This window comes from Pipra filicauda, unplaced genomic scaffold, assembly GCF_003945595.2.
Source record: "Pipra filicauda isolate LSUMZ 115617 unplaced genomic scaffold, ASM394559v2 scaffold155_size1731166_pilon, whole genome shotgun sequence".
In the NCBI taxonomy this organism is placed as follows: Eukaryota; Metazoa; Chordata; class Aves; order Passeriformes; family Pipridae; genus Pipra; species Pipra filicauda.
Window position 1 is genome coordinate 797,315 of NW_024104051.1, and position 18,726 is coordinate 816,040.

General features: G+C 36.0%; 1 protein-coding gene across 2 annotated transcripts in view; it reads left to right on the forward strand.

Annotated features, from left to right (window-relative positions):
- RECK (reversion inducing cysteine rich protein with kazal motifs) overlaps positions 1 to 18,726 on the forward strand; it is a 51,493-nt gene that overhangs the window by 26,067 nt on the left and 6,700 nt on the right. For both annotated transcript variants that reach the window (XM_027721523.2, XM_027721524.2), the window contains 11 exons: positions 2,541 to 2,574; positions 3,454 to 3,651; positions 4,050 to 4,317; positions 5,784 to 5,963; positions 6,887 to 7,099; positions 7,806 to 7,942; positions 9,972 to 10,112; positions 11,814 to 12,002; positions 14,229 to 14,351; positions 14,849 to 15,020; positions 16,952 to 17,144. In XM_027721523.2, the coding sequence (XP_027577324.1) occupies positions 2,541 to 2,574; positions 3,454 to 3,651; positions 4,050 to 4,317; positions 5,784 to 5,963; positions 6,887 to 7,099; positions 7,806 to 7,942; positions 9,972 to 10,112; positions 11,814 to 12,002; positions 14,229 to 14,351; positions 14,849 to 15,020; positions 16,952 to 17,144 (1,848 nt within the window). The remainder of the gene's footprint in view (positions 1 to 2,540; positions 2,575 to 3,453; positions 3,652 to 4,049; positions 4,318 to 5,783; positions 5,964 to 6,886; positions 7,100 to 7,805; positions 7,943 to 9,971; positions 10,113 to 11,813; positions 12,003 to 14,228; positions 14,352 to 14,848; positions 15,021 to 16,951; positions 17,145 to 18,726) is intronic.

Sequence of the window (18,726 nt, forward strand, 5' to 3'; positions counted from 1 at the left end):
TAGCAATATGATTTACGTGGCATAAAAAGTAATTGGCAAGTTGGAACTTGGGATTTAAATTACAGCATAAAATAACATCATTAATGACATGATACACACTGAAACATCAAGGCTTGAAGTTTTTCAAATCTAATATAAAATGTGAATCTTCAATCTTTTGGTACAGTAAATAATTCTTTTAGCTCTTCAGATTTTCATCAGAACTATACATGCAGGAAAGTTAATTCATTTGAATGCTAATTCATGCATAGAGAACCAGTCTCTGTTCTGAAGTGTTTACTCTTAAATGAACAACAGAAAAGAGAATGAAGATAGCTATGAAAATAAAGAACATTTTAAAAAGAATCATGTTTTTCCTGAGGTAGTCAGAAAACTTTCATGAGCAAAATTAAAAAAGGGAAAGCGAGATTGTCAAATTCTCTGGTTCTCTAGTGGAATACACTTGCTTACTGAGCAGCGCTTCAATGGAATAAGAAGTTCAGACTTTACAGTATTTACTGATTCTGGTGTCAGGCTGTAAGATGCCTCTGAAGGTAAGGGAAAGGGAAAGTGTGAATTGTGTACTGAAACTGCCTTGTAGACATGAGACTGCTTGTTTGTGCTGCTGCTGAGAAGAGAGATACATTCCGTATTTGCCCTTCTATACTCAGCATGACTGAATGTGAGCGAGCTGGTGGAGAGGAAATCCTCAGCATTCTGATGTTGCAGTGACTGGTATTCTTATGAGTTAGCCACTGGGAGATTTGATCACTTTGATATTCACTTTTCTCTGTAACCCTACCTAGTCTGCAGTGGGGAAAATAAGGATGCTCAATGTCCCATCCAACCTGGTCTTGAACCCTGCCCATCCCTGGCAGATTTTCACAAAAATACCCCAAAGATTATTTGGGATAGCCACTTCTCTGCAATGCGGTAAATACTAGTAACTAACATACATGCATAATCTAATGAACTACAGAGCTTAAACTAAGTCTGCATTTTGAGCTCTCTTCCTTGTCTTAGGTAGAGGTAGTAGCATATCTGGTACTTTCCTGTACTGAAGCAAGATTTAATGCCACATTATGTTTGTGGATTAATCTGACGGTGTTTCTGTTTTCTTCTCTAGATTCTCTCTTCTGTGTAAAACGCAATTTTGTTTAATGATAGGGATAGGGGAAATGGAGATCAGAAACTTTATGAAGATGGGGATTGCATTTTGTCAATGTACCTTAATGTATTTGATCACTTTTTATAATCTGGTGTTCTGACAAGTGTAGAGATCAGGTGTGGAGGTAGTTCAAATATCTCTTCTATTTCACAATCATGTAATTTTAAAGTCTTTGATAATTGGCAACTACATTTTGGAATTTCAAGCTCGTGACTTCATCTTTTCATAGAGGTACAGAAAGCTTATATGCAGTATCTAATTTTTTTAAGAAATGTACCTTTTCAGTGAGGTAAAGACTGGTTGTTTTGGGCAAGAGTTCAGTAGTCTTGAGGGAGGTGATTTTACCCCTCTGCTCTGCTCTGGTGAAGTCCCATCCTGGAGTACTGCATCCAGGTCTGGAGTTCTTAGCACAGGAAGGTTGTGGACCTGTTGGAACAGGTCCAGAGGAGGGCCACAAAGATGATAAGAGAGGTGGAACACCTTGTGACCTTATGACAACTTCCAGTGCCTAAAGGGGCCTACAAGAAAGCTGGGGACAAACTTCTTGGCAGGGCTTGTTGTGATGAGGGTTAATGATTATAAATTAAGAGAAGGTAGATTCAGACTAGGTATAAAGAAGACATTTTTTTACGATGAAGGTGATGAGGCACTGGAACAGGTTTCCCAGAGAGGCTGTGGGTGCCCCATCCCTGTAAGTGTTCAAGACCCCATTGGATGGGTGTTTGAGCAACCTGGTCAGGTGGAAAGCGTCCCTGCCCATGTCAGGGGGTTGGACTAGATGACCTTTAAAGGTCTCTTGCAACTCAAACCATTCTATGATTGCTCTGTGGATTAGAGACCTATGAAACAAACCAGCAGGGTGTGTGCATCTCCCTTTTTCTGTCATTTAATATGTATGTTCCCCAAGCTGTGCCTTTTGGCTGCAGTTTGAGGGAGTTGACTGCGTGCTTTAGCATTTAAGGTGTATTGTTGTGGAGTTGTTGTGTTGAGATGTTCTATTTGCATGTATGCATCTGTGTAGAGTTCTTTTTTTTTTCACATAGAATCTTTAAAATTGTTGTCCTTAAAAAAACCCCAAACCAACCAACCAAACATATTGGGACACCCTAATATAGCATTCTGTTTTTAAGTTAGTCCAGGAAAGTCTTCCAATTTATTTGCTTGCTTGACTATTTATCTTGAGTATTTATTTATTATGAGTACACACAGAACTCAAGTGACCCCTGATCTTTTGATTTCCTGGTTTCACTGTTTGTATAGTGTTTTTGTTTTAATCCAATCCAATTGGAGCAAATAATACAAAAGATTTATTCGCTCATTATCAAAAATGACTGGACACAAATATTTATTCAAAGTTTTCTGGCTTGTAACACTGTTTTTGTTTTGATTTCAGAATGCTCTCTTTAGTTGTATTAACAGAAATGAAAGTAAGTATATAATAGTTTGTTTTGTTTATCTTTTATATCATTCTATCCTTTTTTCTCTAAAATGTAAGAAATTGTGGAGGTGTACATTTACACAAACACAGGGATTCAGTTCCATAGAAGGACAAACCACATGCATAAATTGTCTTAGTCAAGTGATTAAGGGAGGAGTTGGGCTCAATGATCCTTGGTGGGTCCCTTCCAACTCTGCATATTCTGTGATATCATTTACATCAGTTTTTAATTTCTGTATTTGTATTTGTCTTTTCTGTCATTTTTTCTTTCTGCTTTGTTCATTTGATGAGTGCTAAGTAACAAAATTAAATGCAGAGTTGAAATTGTGAAGAACCATGCAAGTGTTTTATTGCCTGATATCTGTCTATATAAAATGAAATCAGTGTCTCAGAATTCAATCTAGTAGAAATAGTTCTCAAGAACTATTATATATATTTAACAACATACCAAAAATGGGTGAATCATATTACCATCTCTCTGGTTTTTTTGAATGATACTACTTTCATATTTATTTGTTTATTAGTAGTATTTCTCTAATAATTCAATTGTAGGACAAGTCTGGTTACTTTAAATAAGAACAGAATAGCTGAAGATAAGATTCAGCTGGCTCGCTGGTCTCTTGAACTTGAGTTCAAGGCAGCTTTAGTGACTTTTTTCTTCTGCCAAACAAGGAAATGTAATTTGGCTAGTTACAGATATTTCCAGTCATTTTGTAGACAAAGGTATTTTAATAGAGCATAGCATTTTTTTATTTTTTTTTCCCCACGGTACTAGCTTGAGCATCATTGTGTGTTGTACAGTCATGCTCACTTCTTCATTTCTCTGCATAGGAACCCATACATTTTCTATGTTTGTTTGCTTCCCCAGTGGGGTCAGTCTGTTGCAGTTACGCAGGTCATCACACAAACTGCCGGGAATATTGTCAAGCAATTTTTCGGACAGACTCTTCTCCTGGTCCTTCACAAATTAAAGCAGTTGAAAATTACTGTGCATCTATTAGCCCTCAGCTTATACACTGTGTGAACAACTATACACAGTCATATCCAATGAGAAATCCTACAGATAGTAAGTATAAAAAAATCCTTCTTTACTGAAACTTATAAAAGATACTAAAAATGAGGACTGTATGTACATTTTATATAAAATGTGTTATTGTATAAGACTATTGTATAAATTGTATTAATGCATTTCTGTGTTATAACTGTAATTATATGAATTTCTATACTGATAAGTTTTGGGTTTAGGTGCATTGTTGATTTTTATTTATTTTTAAGTTTTACATACTGATTTTGTGTTCTTTTTTTTTCCATAGTTGGTCTGTATGCATTTTAGAGAAGCAATGTTATTTGAGATTCTTTGGAGGGGAAGAAGCCCCCTTCAAGCACTTTTTCTCTGAGGGCTGTTATGCCATGCATTTTGAATGTTGTTGTATGCTTGACCATTATTTATTAAATTTTTAACAGGCTTGTATTGCTGTGATAGAGCAGAAGATTATGCGTGTCAAACTGCTTGTAAAAGAATTTTAATGTCAATGAAAACAGAGCTTGAAATTGTTGATGGACTTATAGAAGGCTGTAAAACAATGCCCCTCCCTCAGGATCCACTTTGGCAATGTTTTCTTGAGAGTTCAAGATCTGTTCACCCAGGAGTCACTGTGCACCCTCCACCTTCAACAGGCCTCGATGGAGCCAAGCTCCATTGCTGTTCTAAAGCAAATTCTTCCACATGTAGGTCAGTATCTCACTACCCTCCTTTCCAATTGTGAAAGTCCTTCAGAATTTGTCTCATTTCAGACCTTTGCCTGAATCTTGCTATGTATGTCAGATAGAAATTTCTAGAATTCTGAGAAAAAATACAGGTTTAGATAGTTATTCTGTCCAATACTTTATATCTCAAAACATACTTTCTGTAAGAGGGTTCAACTCTTTCTCACATTTAGCACTGGCTTATTACAGCAGACGCAGTAAGTGAACAAAACCTATACTATATTTGTGGTCATAATAACCAATTGCAACCTCTGGTCAAGAGGTCTTAACCAGAACTCAACAGAGCCAAGAGGACAAACTCTCAAGTGTATGGTTACTTCACGTTAAAACCTTAGCAGTGTTCCTTACTAGGTGCTCTTCTCATTTTTGTCAATGAAAAATAACCTAGGTTATTTAGTAATTAAATAAGGGAACTAGCTATCCCAACATTGAAAAAACCCCAAAGGTTTTCGGCAAATAGTTGCATGCTTGCAAAAAACTGTTATAGAAGCATTTTTAGTTTAGCGTGATTTTCTGTCCACGTTAAAAACAGATGATGATTGCATTTTAAATGCATCAATATATCTAAATAAGTTGCAAACTTTGATTTCTGAGCTGTTGCTTCCTTTGATAAAAAAGTTTCCAGTAACTAAACAACAGATCCTTAATTAGCAGGATCAATAATGAGTTTAGTAGTAGAGCCCTGGAGCTGTTATTTCTTAGAACGTTGTAGCATAGGCAGTTGATACAATATCTTCTACTCACTTGCTTTGACAATGAGTTCTAAAAATGGATCCTTCCTTCAAGTTTTCAACACAAAGGAGATCTAATAGCACAATGAAGTTTCATACCTTCAGCTGGGATGGGAACAGTGGCAGCTTGTAGGATATTGCTGTGAATAAAGTGAGTTGATTGTTGCTGACACCAGGAAACATCTCAAACAAAAGCAACAAACAGTACCCCTGTTTCAAACATCTGCGCAAAAGAAGGAATGTATTTTGTTTGACAGTCATTTCTGTAGGAGAAGAAAGTGTTATTTGAAGCTGAAGGATGGGATTACAAGTTGCTCATTATGATGTCAACCTAGATTTATTACAAGTAAAATTAGCTGGGCTAGTTCTCACCTCAAAGTTATAAGTTCGGTTTCCAGCTATTACAGTTTTATTGGATATTATGGTTTTATATTCTGAAGTCTTTCAGTCTTACTAGCTCAAAGATTTGTTCACATTCTTAGGCAAAATGGAAACTTGGAAAACACAAAGAGGGGTTATTTTCTTTGAGCACAATGTTTGGATGCCCTTGCAGACTTTCTGGGCTCTAAAACAGTCTTCTATGGCAAGTATAGGCTGTTGTGACCAGCTCTGCTGTGATGGGCTCTGCTATGGGCTCTGCTATATCTGAGTGCCTGCTGTTCTTTTCATTTTATTTTCTTCATCTCTATGTTTTTTTCAGAGAGCTCTGCACTAAACTTTATAGCACGAGCTGGGGCAATTCACAGAGCTGGCAAGAATTTGATCGCTTTTGTGAGTATAATGCAGTTGAAGTTTCCATGTTGACCTGTTTAGCAGATGTACGAGAACCTTGTCAGCTGGGCTGTAGAAATCTTACTTACTGCACTAATTTTAATAACAGGTAGGAGAGAGACACTGAATATTTTATAAAGGAATTCCTGTGCTTTGATTTAAAAAATAAATGTTTTTCAGACTTATTTTGAGATTGTATGTAGCTGTCTTTCTGCAAATATGTTTTAGTTAATTTAAAAATAAATAATTTTTCCTAGAATGAACATTTAGAAATGTATTTAACAACAGATATAACAAAACTTACAAGAATAAAAGCTAACCCATGAAGTTGTAAAATGTCACTATATATTAGCAGCATATTCCTCTGTCTTTCTGTATAGACAAGTAAGCCATGATTACTGAAATGTGTATTATAAATAAGGTTAAACTGCTTGTTTAATTTACATGTTACTCATTCTCAAAATCCCTTTTATTGGAGACATATTTTTGTAGGTTTATACTCTATAGGACAAAATGCATGACTTAAAAGTGGTGTCTGAATTAGTAATTGCAAGGTTACAAATTAAATAGCTAGACTTTAAAAAAAAAGATTTTATCAGCTATTAGAGATCACTGGCTTTTTTTTTTAATAATATGCAGTGGCATGAGTATTATATAAGTAGTAGAATCACAAGCCTGAGTAAATATAAATGATAAATCAACTTGCATTAGTGATTCACCAGGAAACATACACATAGATATTTGGGGTATCTGGGATATTTGCTCTTAAGTCAACTTCCTGTAAGAAATATTTAAGATCCAAGAGATAGCGGTAGAGGAGTTTCAGCCATGAGTCCTAAAGAGCTTGTTTTCCTTAAAGACAGATTTCAGATTGATTTTAATCTTGCTTAATTATGGAAGGGATTAATTTCTTGTATATCATAAAAAGCAAGCCATATCAAGGTTTAGAATTCATATGGTGAAAGGTAAAATGTGTGGTATTTTCTCTTTTTTTTTGTGTACATGCCATATCTTATCTTCTTTTTTTTTAAGGCCGACAGAACTTTTTAGGAGCTGCAATACTCAGTCAGACCAGGGAGCCATGAATGACATGAAGCTATGGGAAAAAGGAAGTATTAAGATGCCATTTATAAGTATTCCTGTGCTTGATATTAAAAAATGCCAACCAGAAATGTGGAAGGCAATTGCCTGCTCGCTGCAGATTAAACCTTGCCACAGCAAATCTAGAGGAAGTATTATCTGCAAGTAAGTACTGGGTGGGGAGGGAACAGTTTATAGGTTCTACTAAGGATTTTAACGAGAACTGAAAAGCTGCTGTAGAACTGTGTGTGATCTCTGTTGAGAAAACATGGCAAGGCAAACATGGAAGAAATATTGTTTCATAGTTGCCACTGCTTAAATCTCCATCACTGTAAATGCCTGTTAATGAGGGGCGTTCATTGGAAAGTGGATTTATTGTTTGGGTTTTTTTGGCTTTCCATGGTGTCTGAAACCTTTACTCCTTTTTCTGTTTTGAGACCTACTGGTGGTTTTCAGCTGACAGAAAGGTCTGAAAAAAGAAGTTTATTTTTAAAAAAAAAAATTTGAAAGTAGGTGATTGGGTAGAAAAGAGAGCAATTAATACTACAGGTAGTAAGGCAGAGTTCAACTCATATTAGACATTAGTAAATTAAGGAAATCCTTGGTCTTGGAAGATACATGCCTATGATAGCATAGAAAATAAAGATCACCCAGCCCAAAGTACTATAAGCAGTAGTTTCTGTCTTTGTGTCACAAATTTGTTCCTTCCCACTGTGTAAAATGTAGCATATATCTAAACACTCTGTTGTGAGGCAGAAGGAGAAAGTTGTGGATTCAGGGAAGAGAATAATGTAGAAAGAAGTCTTTTTCATATAAGATCTTTTTTCTTCAAATAGTGTTGATGAAATTCTGTTTCTTTATTTATCTGAAGATCAGACTGTGTGGAAATACTGAAGAAGTGTGGAGATCATAATAAATTCCCTGAAGGTCACTCAGCTGAGAGTATTTGTGAGCTCTTATCTCCAACAGATGACTTGGAGAACTGTATACCATTGGATACTTACCTGAGTAAGTATTAAAATGCCTATGCAGCAAAATTAGAAACCAAGATACTTGGAATGCTTATCATTACTTTTACTAGTTTTCATTATTTCTTTAAAATAAAATTGTATTGGATTTGAGACATTTTATTTAATGTATTAGGAAATTGGAATTTTCAGGTTGCCATAGCTCATTACCTTTATTCTTTTTTGTATTGGGTATATGTGGCAAGGTTGTTTTGGTAGCAGTGGAGGCTGCAGGGGCTGTATGGGAAGTATCAGGGCTGCACTGTGCCAGACACAATGAGCCCACCACAGGCCAAAACTGAGCCAGTTAGCCAAGTTTGTGGTGCCCCTGTGAAAAAAATTTTTAAAAAATGCAGAAAGTGCCAGACAGTTGGAGGAGAAGGGAACAGGCAGAGTAGGAAACAACAGAGGTTAGCACCAAGGTCAGAGGAGTTGGCTGAGCAGATATCCATAAGGCAGCCCTGGGAGACCTCAGGCCCCATGTATTCCCTGGAGGAAGCTGCAGCCCATGGAGAGCCCATGCTGGAGCAGAGGAAAGGTATGAGAAGGAACGAGCAGCTGAAGAAACTGCTGTGTGCTGACCATAGTCACCATCATTCCTCCTGCTTCTCAAACCCTACTGCATTACTTGGGGCAGAGGCAGAGAAATCTAGAGTAAGGAAGTGAAGGTGAGCCTGGGAAAGGGAGGAAGAAAGAAGTTGCTTTAATATTTGTTGGGTTTTCCCCCCCATTATCTATTACGTAATTAGATATTTATTTTAGTTAGTGATACATTTAACTAATTTTCCCCAAGTCAAGTTTTGCCTGCAATGGTAATTCTTAGGCAATCTCCCTATTATTTCAGCCCATGATCTTTTCTGTTCCTATGCTACCTATTTTCTACACCCATCGGCTTTGGGGTGAGGGACTGGGTGGGAGTTTGGCTGTTAGCCAAGGCTAACCCACCACACTTCTCTTTTGGGGACATCACATGTTCAGTACAAGCACACTAACATGTATTATCTAACATCAATGATTTTTAGCTGCTTGAAAATACACATGATTTAAAGCACGTCTTCTTGATATACAGAATTACACTTTGCCCAGTAGATAAGCTCCGTTCTTTAACTGTGCAGTTAGAATAACCAAAAAAACCAAATTAACCCTTGGGGCAATAGAACACAAGTTTAGTAGCTATATGGAAGAATTAAGGTTTCGTGACTCTTGTTTTCTTCTAGCATGTCTTCTCCCTCAGTGTGGAACACCATTCTATTAATAAAATTTCATTTTGATTCTAGGCTTCATTTAAATGCATCTTTTTACATTTTTTTCCAAAACTGCTCTACCCTATTACTACTTCCTATTGCATATTAATCTCTGTAGGATTTAGACCTTTTTTAGCTTTATAGGATTTGTCTGTTTTAGACCTTCTTCCAAATTAAATTTTGGTATTTCTTTCTAGGAATCCCAGAAACTCTGAAAATAGTAACATTTTGGTTAGTGAAAGCATGCCTCAATAAATAAATTGTTACCAGAGAGACAAAGTATTGAAGCTTTGGTTTCTTCTTTCCATTTAGCTGCTGCTTTCCAATGTTGTCTTCCCTATAATCTTGTAACAGGAGAGGATTAATAATGAGTTTAAGGGAAAACAGAAACAAATGTTTATCAATGATAGATAAACTTGATAGGACTTGGTCAAACTTCAGGTGTGCTGGAAACCTCTAATTTGTTAATCACTGACTATGGAACTGCCAGTCCTTGTCAGTTTGTATTTGTCGTATAGAGAAAATGAGTGGAGAAACAAGATAGAGGAAATATATTTTGCATGTGAAGAATCACCTGGGTCATTATTTCCAGGGCTGAGGACTAAGCTACTGAAATAAGTTAACTATCTTGACATGCCAAGCTCCTACAACTATAATTTAAAAAAAAATAAGACTTCACAGAATTGTAAGAAGTATGATTTCACTGGATGTAAGAAATTCCATGCCTTACTGAAGGAAAATAAACCTCATTTAAATCAATAGAGATGCTGTATATTCTGTTTTCAGGCCCAAGTTCTTTAGGTAACATTGTAGAAGATGTTACACATCCATGTAATCCAAATCCATGTGCAGCTAATCAGTTATGTGAAGTAAATAGAAAAGGATGTCAATCTGGAGAGCTGTGTCTTCCATATTTGTGCGTGCCAGGTAAGAGTTTTTGGAATTCTATTTACCTGAATTTTACTGATAAACATATGTTACTGAAATTCTCTTGAAGGTTTTAGAGTGAATTGCTGTGCCATGGTTTAACCACAGTCAGCACCTAAGTACCTTGCAGCTATTTTACTTTCCCCTCCAGCGACCCCCAACCTGGAGAGGAGAATCAGGAAAAAGGTAAAACCCATGGGTTGAGAAAAGAACAGTTTAATACTTGAAATAAAGTTAATAATAATTGTGATGATGAAAACACTGGTGGTGTCTTAACTTCTGCACCATGTGTAATTGTGAGCTGACTGGGGAGAAAACTTGTAAAATGAGTTTCAGCTGCCTAACTTTGGAATATCAGGCTTGGATGGTGTTCATAACAAGGGTCAAATTTACAAAAGGAAGTGTGAGACTCTGCGATGTCCAACTTCTACAGCCTTTTCATTGTTCCACCTTAAATCTGGTCGTACTTGTCACAGTTTTTCCCCTTTCTTTAAAGCAAAAGGTATCATTCAGTGACAGGAGAGATCACCTGTACTTCTTGAAGCAGAAAGTTTGTATTTGGTGACCACTTGAACGCGTGTATTGGGAGAGACTGAGTGAGAGCGACACTGATTGTTAAACTGAATTGCATGAAGCAGCCTCCTTTCTAGAGGAAGTACTAGAGAACATTGCCATAACTGTCTCACGTCAGTTCTCCAAGCCTCTTTTGTTCCAGCAGTTCTGTGGCTGATCAGCAGTTTCTCCAGTGGTTTTTAATTACAGGTGAAAGCTGGATTTTGCTTCACTTGTACATCTGCAATACTTGTGCTCTTTTAAAAGTGAGGATAGACTTAAGTTCATTCTTCATGTGAACCCAGGGACATTGGTTTGGTTTGGTTTCTATAACCCTTATAAAATAATTTTACTTTCCTGAAAAACTGAGCATTATTACTGTAGAGGTTGTATTATTTTCACTTGCTGCAAATGTCATTCAAAGTCATCTGAAAAAAAGTTCACACAGAGGTGTTGAAGAGACAATTTGCTTCTTCTAAAGGTTGGACAGTGACTTTTATGTTTGAATTCAGTCTTTTTGTTGGCTGAAAGTTGCAGGGGATTTGTTGCAGTTCATCACTTACAGTATTATTTTAACCTACTATTTATGTTATTATTTTTCTTTGCAATTTTTAAAACCACTTTTCTTTTCCATTCTTTCTCTTTAAAATCCACTTTTCCTGCTTTTTCTCCGTTTCTTCCCACTTCACATCTACTTGTAAGCCCTTCAGTGTTCACTTAAGAGGTACAAGTAGGGAGGAAAGGTACAATAAAATATGTGAGAGAGGGGAAATGATTGGGCTTTGCTTGCGAGACCCTTTAATTCAGATTCTGTATTGCAGAGAGTGAAGCATATGTGGCATTTATCATATAACCTATGTTTCACACTACTACAGAACTGTGGGAAAAGTCTAAAATACTTGAGAATTGTTGGAATAACAAGTCTGTTTCTCTAAAGTACCATTTTCACAGATACTTCAGAGCACTGTCTCAAGCAAGTATCCTCTACTTCTGCTACTTGTTGCCTCTGTGAAATGAATTTGTTTAAAGAGCAAGAGCAAGGCTGCTCTAGGAACACCTTATGTTTTTCACAAGTCATAGAATAGTAGCAGTAGTGGCACTTGTTGAAGTACTTACTAAATATGAGCTAAAATTTCTCCTTGTATACAGGCTGCAAACTGGGAGAAGCCTCTGATTTTATTGTCCGCCAAGGTACACTTATCCAGGTGCCATCCTCAGCTGGTGATGTTGGTTGTTACAAGATTTGTACCTGTGGACACAGCGGATTGCTAGAAAACTGCATGGAAATGCGTTGTGTTGATCTACAAAAATCATGCATTGTTGGAGGACAAAGAAAAAGTAAGTATTGGAGAAGTAATGTATATAGCACACACTCCTTGAGTTATGAATTTTGAGCTATATGAGAAGACAGGATCTGAATGCAGAGGTTATCATAAAATATAAAATTTAATGTTTGCCTCCCTATATATAATACTAGGTTAATTCCTGCATGTGCTGGAGCGTTCCATTGTTGAAATCAAAACTAAACTGTTTCTGTCTCAACCAATCCAAGTCCTGTGTGAAGAGTGTTCTTAATACACCATTTCCTTTTAGCATGGGGTGGTTTCTTTACTAGCTCCAAATGGTTTGGAGGTTTTGGGTTTGGTTTGGGTTTGTAGGGATTGTTTTCTTCCACGTGGTTTAAATACATGCATGAGCTCCAAAGGTTTGTGTTTCCACTCCAGTGGCTGGCACACAGACCTCTTATCCTACTTATTGTTTCATCCAGCTTAAGGTTTGTTAGTGCTTATGCACATATTCAGAGTAGGAAGCACACACATTAAATGGGTAAAAATAGGATTGGATTAAAAATACAGGATAGATTGTGGTGATCAAGTGCAGGGTACAGTGAGAGAGGCAAACTGTCCAGCTACCTGTCTACACTCAACCATTCCATTTTTCCCCTTTTTCCTCCGCTTTCTCACACATTTTCCTGCTTGATTCATCTTAATTCCTCCTTTTCCTCATCTTTGGTCCTTCCACTAAACATCCTATAATAAATTTTGCACAGTCTTAAAATTCGCCTCCCTTGGCATCACATAATAAATCTGACATCCATTTAGGGAATGATGCTGTTTTAGGTTTTGTGTGGTATTCTGGACATGACATTGGTAGGTTTCACACTAAAGACATTGGTTTAAAAATAGTATTTAAAATGCTGTTCTGCTAATGTTTACAAACATGTTAGAAATACATACCTGTCATAGTCTGTTCTCTGCACTTGGATTTCTTTGAAACCTTCATAACCTGTAGTTAAGTATCACAAGGCAGCCTATGCCTTTCAGAAGAATAAACTTAACTGCTTTTTTTGTAATTAAATTAATATTAAATAAGAATTATAGTTTAACATATTAATTAACATATGCCAAAAAATTGAAGATGTAAGCAAATACCTTATGATGATAAAGGTATATTGAACACTGTGGTTCTTTAAAGGCTTCATCAGCATGGTGGCTCTAGACCTCCTGCCAGGTAACTGTAAGGTGAACAGCTTTTTGTTTTAACAATAAAATTATACTAACTATCTCTTTCTTGTCTTAGGTTTAAGTTATTAATTTTCATCCTTGAGTAGTACTATGGTTTAAACAGAACTTTTTGTGCTACAGAGGCTTTCTCTCCTATCCCCTCTTGTTCTGCTCTCCTTACCTAGGAGCATCTCTTCTGAATTGCTCCAATGCTGAGGATTTTCCTTGTGCCCCTGTAATATTTTTCAAAAATTCTTATTCTGCATCTCAGCCCTCTGAAAAGAGATTAGAGGGAACTGCCTTATTTTGTAATGCACGATTACTGTTGTATTTTCCTGAAGAGCTGTGTATTTGTTGACGAGTTTGGTTATGGATAGATCAGCTGTTATCAACATGAATTGATTTTACGTAAAACATACATCACAGTGAAGGGCAGCCATATGGACAGTTCAGAAAACCAAACTGGAACTGCTAAACTGAAGAAAAACTCCCTAAATTTGCAGTTTTATTCTTGGATTCAGGTATGAAAAAATTACTGAGTTATAAAATGCATTCCAGTCCAGTGAAGACTGGCACTTTTACCTCTTGACAAATGTACACACAAAGGAGAGAAACGAGCACTACAGAGGAGTTGTGCTTTGTGTGAGACTATGGCTAAAAGTTCAGCAGTCCTATGTAAATTTAATTTAGCAGAAGAATGTGTTTTACAAAAAGCTTTACCTTTAAAAAACCATGGAGCTTGCTAGCCAGAATTTATCGTTCTTAAAAAAAAACACAGAAAAACCTAATTTATATAGGCTTTGAAAGGACTAAGGGCTTGCTTCCCCGGTTAACTAATTAATCACAACCACATGTGAACAGACTTTTCCTTTAAATGAACAAAGCAAAACTTGAAATCTGGAAAAAAAAGGTTAGAAATTTCAGTGGGAAAGTAAATTGAATAAGGGAAATTACAGAAACAATTAATAATGAAAATGTAATATTGATGTTGTACATATGAATATGTAATCTTCTGGTATATTTTCATTAATTGTATGTATTTACTTTAATTTATTTTAAGGCCATGGAACATCCTTTAATATAGATTGCAATGTCTGTTCATGTTTTGCTGGAAACTTGATTTGTTCTACTCGTCAGTGCCTAACTGAGCATAGTTCAGAGGACGAACGTCAGAAGTTTACAGGTAACTTCCAAACCATGAAAACTATAAGCTTAATATTTTTTAGAGCAACGATTATCAGCTTAATTCCTTTTACAGTATTAATGTAAAATATCTGATAATTTGTTATTAGTATGTTTTTTTAACTTTTTTCTCATGTCCAACCCACACTGCAGAAAAATCACATACCTTTAAAAAAAAAATAACAACGCTGAAAAATAAAATGTCAAATAATATGTAAAAATAAATAGAGACAGGGTATTGCCACTGGGTCAAGAGATAAGGAGTTTGGGGGAAAAAATGGAGAAAGCTGAGTGGAATCAGCGAGGAGACAGGGCCCAAACTTTGCTTCCAGCTACTTGTAAGTGCCTGTGATCTACAGCATTGCTAAAGGACAGGAGGGACAAAGGGGCTGAAGACTCTTTGCTGGAAGGCAAAGATACCTTAGTGACCCCTTGTGTATCTTCTGTCATAGCAAACGAGTGTACACCAAGTTCCTGTTCTGTGTGTTGCTTTTCCAGGTTTACCATGTAACTGTGTGGATCAGTTTGTGCCAGTATGTGGTCAAAATGGACGCACCTACCCAAGCGCATGTATAGCTCGTTGTGTTGGGCTCCAGGACAATCAGTTTGAATTTGGGTCATGTATTTCCAAGGATCCTTGTAACCCTAACCCTTGTAATAAAAATCAGAGGTAAAAGCAGAATATGTTTTTAAGCTTTTCTTTGGAATCTTCTACTTATAAAGTAGATTTATGTTTTCTTTGAATGTGTTGTATATTGTAGGAACATTGTATTTTTGGGATACTCCAATAAAAATAACTTTTGAAGTAGCTACTTTTTTTTATCATAGCAATAACTGCCAGTTTTTGGTTCCACTTATGTAGTGCTATATCAATTAAATTCATTTTGCAGATCTCATTTTTAGCGATAAAAGAGACTTGATACATACTGTCAAAAGTGGGAGAATCAGATTTTATTGGAATGGCAATAAGTGTCATATTACTACTTTGTTTCACACCTTCTTTAGTAGTTTACGAAGAAGACCTGCATCTGAATTCCAGACTTGGAGTCAGTCTCGCTTATTCAGTCAATAAAGCAAAATCTGCATAAACAAATATACTAAAACAAAAATATGCTTTGTACTAGTTTCAGGCGAAAAGAAAATCTGACCTTTCTTACAGAGATCAAAGGCTGTGGCTTATAATATTGGTCTCTGTCTTCAATTTTCTCAGTGTTGTGCAATACTGCAGTCTCCTTTGAATTTGTGCATTTTTCTGTTTTGAAAGAAAGCTGTCATAAAAAGTTGTGTAATACTGTGCTCTCATGAAAGCTGATTGTAGCAATTTTATTTTTTCCTTTTTCTGCACTTAAAATGCCTTGATGCAGAAAACTACTGAGAAAACACTGTAGTTTTGTAGCTGTAATACCCATTACAGCATTCAGAATTGGAATTTCAAAGCTGCATTGTGGATAAACACTCTTTACTTTTTATATTTGAAATTTGGAGGATACAGAGAGGTTTTGTTTTTCCAGTTTTTCAAAATACCATTATGCTTAGAACTTCAACTTGTCCTATAAGTAAAGGACTGTGCGCAGTACATTTTTCTGGGTCAGTTTGACAATGCAGCATAAACTAGACATGGTCATCTTAAAATGCTCCTGATGCGCTTTACTATTTTATTATCTATTTAAGATCTTATATCCACTTGTGAAGTGTTTAAATCTCAGAATTTCTAAGTCTTCCCTAATGTAAAAGACATACATGTAATGTATAGGATCAGCAGCACTCAGGGAGAATAAAGACATATTGTACATAATCCAGTGGTAGCAGCATTGCTGTCCCTTATAGAAGGAATTGGTTGTTTAAAAAAGCCATTAGAGCTTTTATCAGCCTGTTCATCAGGCTTTATTGGCTGGCATTTCTCTAGCAGAGGAATGTCTTGCTGGGTCTATGGCAAATCTTTTGCAGATAAGACCATGGAAGGTACATACTTAATACAAAGGGGAAAGAATTTCTGCTGTTTACTGGTCTGTGGAGGCTTCAGAGGAATGGCATGCAAAAAAGTGTTAATACTGGGTTTTTCCCTTTGTTTGCAGTCATTCCCAAGATTGGATGTGATACAATACTCTGAACCTACAAAGCTAGCATCTAATTAGATATTTGTAATTGAAACCATTTAATCTTCTTGTAGGTCTTGTTTTTACTCCTTTCTCAGGGATGGGGGAGACAAGACCTTTGCAACAGAATCTTTTTCTCTTGCACTATTTTCTTGTTTTCTCTAGTTTTTCTTAAATATTCATTTACAAAATGAAGCATGGGAGTAGGTAAGAAGTTTATCCAAGCCTTTATTGAGAATTCATTGAAAAACACGCGGTAAAAGATAAATGTTGGTGGGAACACATTGACTAAACGTGGTGTGAAATTGTTCCAGGTTCGTGATGAGACCTGAAATTGTGTATTCAGAATGTTTTATCACTTGTATTTCCTGCAGCTCTGCTTAACCACAGTTAGCTCTAAACTACTGGAGATATTTCACTGAAAGTATTTTCCCTGAATATTTTGGGACTTAAAAAAAAAAAATAATCCTATGACATAATAAGAAATTACTATTATTTTTGGCAGGTGCATACCGAAGAAACAAGTTTGCTTGACTAGTTTTGAAAAGTTTGAATGTAGCCAACATGAATGTGTGCCAAGGCAGTTAAATTGTGACCAGACACGAGATCCTGTTTGTGACACAGACAATGTGGAATACAGTAACTTGTGTACTCTGTACCAAAAGGGAAAAAGTTTAGCATACCGAGGACCATGCCAGGTAGGAAGTAGCAATAAATATCAAATCTTCTTTGTCCTTTGATGTTGCAATTTGGGGTTGGTTTTTTGGTTGGGTTTTTTTTTTTGTAATATTGGTTTTTTTGCAGTATTCTGTTTGGTTTTTGTAGCTTAATCATTTAAAAATTTAATTGTAGCTAGTATAAAAATACTCTCACAAACTTAGATTCAGAATTTTGTCAAGTGTTTCTCTGCTTTAGTTAACAGTTGTCTCAAAAACAATCAAAAGAGCTTTGCTTATGCTTTCTTGGGGTAATGCTCTGATATTTATATTAAGTCTTCTCTTCCTATTTTTTTTGCTACTGAGGTATGTTTGCATTAATTAGTGCAGTTCCTAGTGCTAGTTTATACCAATTTGAAGTTGTCTTAAATATATATTAATGCCCAATCATAGAAAGTCTTTGTCTTTTTGTGTGATTTTGCCCCAGCGCTGTTCAGGATTTATTTACAGAATAGGCAGTCTGTAATACTTTTTTAGTTAGTCTGGATTGGATTAGTCTTCATATTAATTCTTGAGAAAGATTAGGATTAGGTTTAGTTTTTCCATCCCACTGCTCCCTACAAAGGTGGTAGACAAGCTATTTCTGTTGCTTTACAAGATAAGTCAGGAGCTGCTCTGTTCCAAGTCACTGGCTTTACCATTGATAGGCTGTTCATCTCCAGGTTTTTCTCAAATCATGAATATTTATTTGAGACCTTCTCTTGGTCTCAACTGATGGGTATGCCTAGAAGCACAAAACATATTTTCAGGGTTTTTCTGTATTAGTCTTTTAACCCACTCTTAGTTTCTGCCTTTTGTCTTTGTACCTTCTTTTTTCAGCAACCTCATTAAGTGCAGGTAATTCTTGTTGCACACCAGATACCTCATGAGATACTCAGAAAATGTTCAGTCCTTGAACAGTAAGAATCAAAGGAATATTGCATGGCTGTTGTTTTTCTCCAGCAGTTATCTATGTCTAGTATGCACATTCACAAAGTTTTTGACACTGGTGCCTCTAAGTTTTCACTGTTGCTTTTATAGGGAAGATGATTACAAGATAAACTGTTTGGAGTGCTCACATTTACTTGTTCTCTGTTTTGTTGTTAGCTTAGATGTGTAACATAGGAACTGGGATTGCCTTAGTTTTTTAGAGGTTATGCAGTGATCCTGCAGCTATGATGACTTAGTTGAAATATGGTGTAACAAAATATCTAACCTAAGCAAGAGCTTATGGAATGAGTTGTGCCATTTCACAAGACTTTGGACAAAAGCATTAATCATACCTTGTTTGCGGAGGTTCAGCAATTCTATTTGCTTCTGTTCAACTTCAGAAGCTTAAGTTTATTGCCATCTCACAAAGTGTCTAGTAACAGATTTTATTCTTTTGAAGTAAGTGTATGCATTTATCTTTATATAATAATAATAAATAATACATACATACAAATAAATAAAATGTGTAAATAACTAATATATAAAAATATACAATGTGTTAGAAATACATGCACATGCACAATAAATTTTAGGAACACAACTCCACACTAAGATGAATTAATAAATAAATTACCAATGAGTTGTTAAGATATTA